This window comes from Nylanderia fulva, unplaced genomic scaffold (assembly GCF_048542155.1).
Source record: "Nylanderia fulva isolate GAGA-0341 unplaced genomic scaffold, ASM4854215v1 Scaffold171, whole genome shotgun sequence".
Lineage (NCBI taxonomy): Eukaryota > Metazoa > Arthropoda > Insecta > Hymenoptera > Formicidae > Nylanderia > Nylanderia fulva.
Window position 1 is genome coordinate 161998 of NW_028189957.1, and position 9165 is coordinate 171162.

The 9165-nt window shown below is 36.5% G+C and overlaps 1 protein-coding gene across 1 annotated transcript; it reads left to right on the top strand.

Annotated features, from left to right (window-relative positions):
* The first annotated feature begins 7390 nt into the window (after positions 1 to 7390).
* Positions 7391 to 8120, top strand: LOC146723733 (uncharacterized). The gene is made up of 2 exons (XM_085481294.1): positions 7391 to 7474; positions 7550 to 8120. Exons 1-2 carry the CDS (start codon positions 7422 to 7424, stop codon positions 8118 to 8120), a joined length of 624 nt encoding a protein of 207 aa, XP_085337420.1. The 5' UTR covers positions 7391 to 7421.
* The last annotated feature ends 1045 nt before the right edge of the window (positions 8121 to 9165 follow it).

A 9165-nucleotide genomic window follows, 5' to 3' on the forward strand; every position in this document is an offset into this window, starting at 1 on the left:
CTCGACAATGTCGGCTTGCCACAAATCATCGTATCCTCGAAAGACGAGTGCCTCGCTTCGAGAGAAATTTTCTAGTGGACGCCTTGCAACTCGTTTACCAATGCCCGGCTCTCCAAACTATGCTGCTCGTTGTTTTTGAAATATTAATTACTAGTTCTTGCGGGCTTCGTGCCTCGTGTTTCAGGGTTATACTCGGATGTTTCGGGTTTTCGGCGTTACGTGACTCGTTGTTTCGGGTCGTGACTCGTTTTTCAGGGTTCGTGCACGTTGTTCGGGTTCCTTATTAGGTTTGGTTAAAATTGGCGGATGTGTTTTTTGGGTTTGCGTCATTGACAGGTTTGCGTGTTTTAAAAATCGGCCTCAAACCGTAACACTGTCCTGTCTAGTAAGGGAGGCGAAGCAATGGACATTTTTGGGCGAACTTGTTTTTTAGGGGGCTATGTCGTCACAATAGATTGAGTTGAATCCGTCGAACCCAAAATTATGAGCGGCACCAGCTCATCGGCCCGGAGAGAAATCGGGGCGAGTAAGGGGAATGCTTTTGTTTTCGTCGGGGGTACACGTTGCAAACGTTTTATCACGCTTTTTTTGACGTTTTTTTTCAGGACCCTTTTGGTACTGTCAGCCCATCTGAAGTTTTTTTAAAGGCCTTTATGTCTGATCAGCCCATCGCGTTTTTTTTCAAATCCTTATGGACTGTACGATCTCTGACTTTTTGTTTCAGGACCCTTTATGGTACTGATCACCCCATCTGACGTTTTTTTCAGGTCCTTTGGTACTGATCAGCACCTCTGCGTTTTTTTTTCAGGATCCTATGGTATGTCATCATTTCTGCTTTTGTTTCAGGACCCTTATGGTACTTCACGCTTTATCTGACGTTTTTTTCAGGATCCTTATGGAGATCACGCATTTTTTCTGACTTTTTTTGCAGGTTTTAAAAAAATATTTTTCTTTTAAGAAAAAGCATTTTTTTTCATTCGTTCGAACGCTTTTCCTCATTTCCTTACACGTGAAAGCCCTTTTTTCATGCATCCCTCTCTCGTTTTTTCAAGTCCCCAAAACGGCAGTAGCGTTAAGGGAGAAAATTGAATCAAAGGGGTACGGAAAGAGTTATGTTTGTTTTTCAAACATTGCGGACAATGAGGTCTTAGCAAGTTGTTTATAGTCACAATTATAACCTCACCTTGACTGACTTTGGGAAAAAAACTATTAATTGTTTTAAAAATCTGAAGGGAAATAACTGCCCCCAAAAATTTTGAATTTCTCCTTAAAAATATTTTTTTTCCCATTGACTCCCTTTAGAGAATCTATATAATAATAGATTTTGCATCGAAAGGGCAAGCACCCAAGTCCACCACCAAAACACTGTGCATATTTGAAAATGCTTTTTCTTTGAATTATTCAGGGAAAAAAGATGGGGAAATTTTTTCAACCAAAGGTCGAGTGCATTCAAAAATTGCTCTCAGAGCGCGGGGAAACTGTCATCTCTTTTCCCCGCAACCATTCTTTAAAACCAAAAATTTTCTTTTCCTTATTCCCATAATGGAACTTGGACGATGATCCTTTAGTTGTTTGGGCCATTTTTAGTTATGATAACGCGTTTTGGGGCAGCCTTCTAGGATGAAGTATCAAAAAAGATTTTTAATTGACCCCCTAGAGCAGGCAAAAGGTTGGATTTTCAGACAAAATCACAAAGCAAAATATTTTAAAGTTGGATGTGTAATAACCCAAAAACAAAATACTTTTTCAAATTGTTAGGCGCCACGGGCACCAAAAAATCTGCGCATTACAGACAAAAAAGCAAAAATACAATAATTTTATTTTGGATACGAATAGGCCAAACCCAAAATTAATTTTGAAATTGGGGATGCAGCGTCTAGGCAAGCCAAAATTCAGCGCTTTAGCAGCCGATTTTTCAATTCCCTTATCCCGCTTTTATACGCCCCTAGCCCGTTTAAATTTTTTTTAATTTTTCCGGATCTGTAAAAAAAAAAGTTATATAAATACATAAAAAAATTATTTTAATAAAATATGCAAAGTTTCAAATTATTACACAATTTAAAAAAATATTTCAGAAACTCAGTTAAAAAAAAATGAAATTACATCTGTTCATTTTTTTTTTTGTATGACTTTTTTCACGTAACACTTGAACACGTAAAAAAAGTATTTATTTATTTTTTTAAATAATCATCATTGCATAACCAAAAATTTTTTTAAAAAAAAAATAAACGAAAATTTGAAGTAAAAAATTTTTTTTTTATAAATAGAAATTTTTTTTTTTTTAATTTTAACGTTTTTCCCCTTATATATTTGTTTCAAAATTACTCAAGTTTTTATCAAAAAATGATAAATAAAATCAAGTAATGCCTTTTTGTTTCCCTTTTAAAATAAAAACTTTTTTTGAAATTTTCCATATATTTCGAGATATTTAAAAAGTAAAAATTTACTTATAAATGGGTTATTTCTTACAAACGTTTAAAACGGATTTATTTTCCCAATTAAACAAAAATTTTTTAAGAGGCATTGGATTTATTGATAAAAAATTTCCCCTACGACTTTAAATAATTTGTTAAATATGCAAGACAAAAAATTTTCAAAAAAACCCATAGTTTTTAAAGAAGCAGTGTGTAATTTTCTTTGACCTTGCAAGATTTTAAAAAATTCCCTGTTAACTTTAACCATAAAACATGAAAAATAAAATTTCAAATTGTTTCATTTTGATTTTAAAAAGATACTTTTACATTTGTTTTTGATATAATTCAAAATGTTACAATTAAATATTTCATATAGATAATTAAAATATTTTCAAAAAGAAAAATCTCAAATTTTTATTTTTAAAAAATTCCAAAGTTTTCGTTTTAGGTATTTTTAAAATAAAATTTTAAAAAAATATTTTGTTTCCGATTAGTAAACGTTACATAATTTGGAAATCCCCAAAACCCTTTCCTTCAAAATTTTGTTTATTTTTTAAAAAAATTTTTAAGAGAATATTAAAAAAATTTTAATAACTAATTAAAACGTTGTATATAAATATTTATAAAATGGTCTGTTTTAAAAAAGTATTATTATTTAAAAGCTTAGAGTTAATTTTTTTTATTATATATTTTTTATATTTTATTTTTTTTATATTGAAGATTCTTTTTCTTTTTTCCCTTTTTTTAAAATTAAAAAATTTTTTAAATATTTGGGTTTTTCCAATTAAAAAAAAATGTAATCGTACACCCCGCAATTCTTTTCAAAAATTATTTTTCTTGTGTGTGAATAGTTTCTAAATATCTGGGTTGCAATTTTTGTTAAAAATAAAATTTTGTTGCTATCATTTTGCATATAATTGGGAAATAATTTTTAATAATTAAAAAATTTCAAAGAATTTTTTCACTATTTATTTATTATATTATCTGCACATTTCATATTGGGAAAATAATTTTTATTATAAAATCATGTGCGTGATAAAAAATTTTCTATCAATCAAAATTTTAAAAATATAGATTTAACTGATTTTTCTAAATCTGTTGTGAAACGTACGTGGGAACAATTAAATTTTAAGTATTAAAAAATTTTTTTTTTTGTAAAAAATTTATTTTTTGTAGAATATTGAAAAAATTTCAATTTATTTCTATAAAAAATTTAAATTTAAATTTAATAAAAGGGAAATAAAAAATTTTATCGTGTTCGATATTGGGGGCTTTTTACCATAGCGTGTATTAAATATTAAAGGCTACGCTTTTGTGATAAAACTCTTTTATTGTTAATTGACTGAATATAACCTAAGAGCTTTTTGGGCATTCACTTCCACTAAAAAAGTTAGGGGTTTCATTCTTTAGGAACGTATTGAAGGGTTTGTTCATACTTTTCATAATGCAAATACAATTTGAATTTACACTTTATAATTTTAAAAAACGTTTTTAGAGGAATCATGTAACAGCTTTTTTTGGTTTTTTTTCCCCTTTGGAATTTTTTTTTAATGAAACCCTAATGTTTTTTATAGTAAAAAATTTTATTTTAAAAAAAGGTAAAAAGTTTTAAGTCCCCCCCCAAAAAACTATATCTCCAAAATCTTACGAATCTTAAAAAATTCTGAAAAAATAAATTATTTAAAAAATATAATGACATTAAAAAGCAAAAAAAAAAATAAAACATTAAGACTTGCGACAAAAAAAATTTAATTTAAAAAATTACTACATATTTATATACTACTTTATTACAATATTCTGAGGTGAGACACGGGTGTATTTATTTATAATAAAAAACTTATTTTAAGTAATTATAAAAGATGTGAAAAGTTTTCATTTTTAAAACTAAACCTATCTACTATCCCCAAAAAAAAAGGATTTCCCCACCCCACAAAAAAAGGGCACGCGCCGCACCACCACGCCGCACGCAAAGCCCCTTACTTCTTTTTTAATGCCCCCAAAAAAAAAATCCACATGATCCAAATTCTCCAAAAAAAAAAGAAATATGACCATTTTTCAACAAATTTTTCCCAATATTTTTTTAAAAATAATTAAATTTTAACAAAATTTTTGGTATCACAGTCAGGTTTCACACAGAATATTTAAAAAATGATATTTGTATTAAGGGGGAAAACTATAACTTGGCAAAAAAAAATCTTATTTATTTTTTAAACTCCTTTGACCCACGCCCGTGATTTCCTAAAACATCTGATTCTATTACATTGATTTTTACCCCTTTTCAATTGTTTCCGATTAACTTCTTCACATTATTTTTATTAATCATGTAAAATTTTTTTGTAACATGTATGTTCAAAATTGAAAATTTTCTTTCACTTTTTATTTTTAATTTTATTTAAAAATAAAATTAAAATTTTTTTTAAATTTTTTTTATTATTTCATAAAAACCCATTTTTAAAAAATAAAAAGAGAAAAAAAAAGATGTTTTTAAAAAAATAGCCAAAAACCCACATTAAAAAAAAAAATCGATTTTCGAGGTGAAGAGATAACAATTAGATTGCACGTACGACGGCGGGCCACCCTCGTGCGACGGGATGCTCGTGTTGAATAAAGACACGAAGAACACAATCAGACCAGCAGCAACATCATTCGCTAATATCAAATCAACTACGAAGAAGAGACTCACCTCGTCAAACGTTGCGTTTTTACAATCTTTGGGATTTGCGGTGCGCGCCATCTGAACAATGACTGAGATTCTCAACATCGAGGAAGAGCCAGTCTTTGACGATCTCATCGTCAAGATTGAGACTCACACATACAACCCGTTTGCCAACACAACATTTGGATACAGCGACGAGATAAGAATACCCATACAACAACAGGATTTATATACATTGCCGTATGAGAGTTTCCTCTACATCGAGGGTGAACTGCGGATAACTCATCCAGTTGAGGGATCCAATGTGATGCTGGGAAATAATTGCGTCGCATTCATGTTTGACGAAATTCGCTATGAGCTCGATGGTGTGGAGATTGATCGCAACAGGAATGTGGGAATAACAAGTCTGCTGAAAAACTATGTAACAATGTCATCCGATAGAAGCGTGATTATGCGAAATGCAGGCTGGGATAGCCCGACTACTGTGAATGGATACTTTAATTTTTGGGTGCCGCTGCACATGTTGCTGGGATTTTGCGAGGATTACAAACGCGTTGTTATTAATGCGCGTCATGAGTTGATCCTAATACGAGCGCGCAACGACAATAATTGCCTGTATGGAGATTCTGCACTGGAGCCTGTGATCAACATATTCAAGATACAATGGCGAATGCCACACGTGTTGTTGAGCGAGATTAAGAAGCTGTCGATGCTGCGCGCTCTGGAAAGCGGACGTTACCTCAGCATGGGTTTCCGCTCGTGGGATCTATACGAATTTCCGCTATTGCAGCGTACGACCAAGCATTCGTGGGCCATTAAGACCGCGACTCAACTGGAGAAGCCGCGATATGTAATTTTTGCTCTGCAGACAGGGCGTAAAAATGTCATGTCCGAGGATACTCACGAGTCGATTCGACAACTGTAAATTAACCAACGTGAAACTCTATCTGAACTCGGAATGTTATCCGTACGACGATATGAATCTGGATTTCGATAGAAACAGATGGTCGATTCTGTATGACACGTATGCGCGTTTCTGCAAAAATTATTACGGATACGAGTATCTCGAGCCGAGCCTCACCATCACACGGTTTTTACAAAACGGTCCGTTTGTGATTATCGATTGTTCTCGACAAAACGAATCGGTCAAGAGCGCAACGGTGGATGTGAGATTGGAATTTGAGTGTAAGGAGAATATACCTAATAATACCACTGCGTACTGCCTCATCATGCACGATCGCGTGATCCATTACAACCCATTGACCAACGTTGTGCGCAAAATCACCTAAAAAATGTTTACACAAATACGCGTGTGAAAGAGGGGGAGGAGGATACATAATCCAGATGATGCGAGATGTCTGATGTTAGTGAAGTAATACCTCTTAACTGACTCACATCGAAGAGATCATGTCCGCACCAACGTTTGTCGACCTGCAAGGATTTATCCTAAACAAGCGATTTATCGTGAAGGAAGCGGCAATCCTGAGAAGAGGATATATCCTGTCGCACTAGTTCTTCGCATGCCCTGTGCCATGGAGCGTGCTTATAAAGTCGGAAAGGCGTCAGGCCTCGTGGCTAACTCAGCATCATCACAGCTTGCAATGGGAGGATGGAAATGTTCCATACTGCATGGTTCAGCGCTTGATTACGGCAGCTATCAATGGCATAAATGAACAAGACGAGGAGGAAGAGTCCTCTCTCGTGTATGTAAAAGGACTCGAAAAGCGAGAGTGGCTTGCCGAAATAGTGGACGATGTATGCAGCGGTTTCATCATTGAGACCTTGGATGCCATATATGAAGATGTGCCTGCATTAAATAAATTAGATTCCACATATACTCTACGATGTAATAAACATGTAAAAAATTGCGCGTTACAAAATGTATTTAAATTATTTAATTGGTGGTCGGCCGCAAAATCCAGGCTTGGATCCGACGATCATCCGTTTTTTGAATAAACATATTATTTACATACTATTTTCTTTGTTATTTCTCTCCCTCACCAGATATATATATTTCTAAGAATTTGTTTTACCCCTTCTCCTAATATTTTAAATATTTCTTTTTGTTCCCCTCCAGATATATATTTCTAAGAATTTCTTTTACCCCCACTACTTTTAATAATTTGTCTTTCCCTCCAGATATATTTCTAAGAATCCCCTTCTCCTAATATTTTAAATATTTCTCTTTGTTCTTTCCCTCCAGATATATTTCTAAGAATCCCCTTCTCCTAATATTTTAAAAATGACCGTTACTCGATTATTAGTACCTTATTATACAATCAGTCTTTTGTCGACCGTTCTGACTGGTGGTTCACTTTTTAATACCCTCGGTTCAAAGAAGCAGCAGCAGCATGAATTACTACATGCCGAGACATGAAGAAACGTGCGAGAAGAAATGCGACGAGTAAGTATAACTTTTTCTATTTTATATATTTTATATTTTTAATTTTATTTTATCTTTTTTATCTAATTTTTACAGCGTTTCGCTGGAGCCTCGTGCGGTTCGCATACTTGGAAGACGATACGCATTGACGGCAACGGAATTCAAATTCCTCGAAATCGGCATCAGAGTGGATCCGCCGAGTTACGTGGAGATCGCCATAGGAAATCATCGGGGAAAACAGCTATTACTATCTCTCGAAACGTGGAAAGAACTCTACGAGCAACGCCACGCTATTCACAATTACCTGAACAATGACTCCTCCTCCAACAACGATGTGTATAATTGCATAAGTGTCGGGCCGCTAACAGTGCGATTTCACAAGATAAACGGCACCAAGCTCATAAGTCTCGAATCAACGGACGTGCGCATGATGATGGTCGAATCGACGTTACATCGTATGTTCGAGCTCGATTCATGTATCGAAATAATGTACGATCGATTGACGAGGCTCGTCGCAACGGTTGATATCAAATATACTCAATTCTCCAATATTGCATCCACTGTAACGAATGCGAGAGAATTGTCGAATGCGATACGCGCTAGCAATGCCTTCAACATGCACCAACTTGTCGATTGCGAGCTGGTGGCTTTAGTTTTTAATATGTAATAAAACTTTATATATAATTATGTATTAAATATAATTATGTATTAAATATAAGACGAATAAATACTTATATGTATATCATGGTGTACTTTATTTGCGCGCCACCCGTTACATACTTTGCGAGAGAGCAATCACTAGAAAAGAAAGAGACAGCGCGCGAGAGAGAGATCGGATGTGGCGGCGAGAGAGAGAGAGAGATTCGACGGCTCGCGGCGAGAGAGATTCGGCTCGGGCCTGTGGCGAGAGAGAGACGGCGAATTAAGACGCGAGAGAGAAAGAAGACGGGCTGCAGCGAGAGACGTACGCGAGAGAGAGAGAATGAGAGAGCTTTTAAAATAATTTTTAATAATTTCTTTGTGACGACCCGATTAGCCGTCACTAGTCGCCCGCGCTCGTGTAAACGGCCCCTTTCGGGGCCACCACACGAATACGTTGGGAATTCGCCTTTTCGCCCCCACCCGTCACTCAACCCCCTCCAAGCTAGTCTTAGAGTGGGGTGGCCGACGGGTATAAAGAGCGGCGCAGCCGAGACTTCGAGACCAGTCCCGTCCTGGTCCCTCGAGCGTACTCAGGGATCACTCCTCAACTCCCACACTCCAACTCACCCCGGCCGACGAGCGTTCTCGTCGTGCAGGCCGAGCGTTCTCGGTCACCGGGTCCTGTCCGTAACTCACCCCGGGCGACGAGCGTTCTCGTCGTGCAGGCCGAGCGTTCTCGGTCACCGGGTCCTGTCCGTAACTCACCCCGGCCGACGAGCGTTCTCGTCGTGCAGGCCGAGCGTCCTCGGTCACCGGGTCCTGTCCGTAAATCACCCCGGCCGACGAGCGTTCTCGTCGTGCAGGCCGAGCGTTCTCGGTCACCGGGTCCTGTCCGTAACTCACCCCGGCCGACGAGCGTTCTCGTCGTGCAGGCCGAGCGTCCTCGGTCACCGGGTCCTGTCCGTAAATCACCCCGGCCGACGAGCGTTCTCGTCGTGCAGGCCGAGCGTTCTCGGTCACCGGGTCCTGTCCGTAACTCACCCCGGCCGACGAGCGTTCTCGTCGTGCAG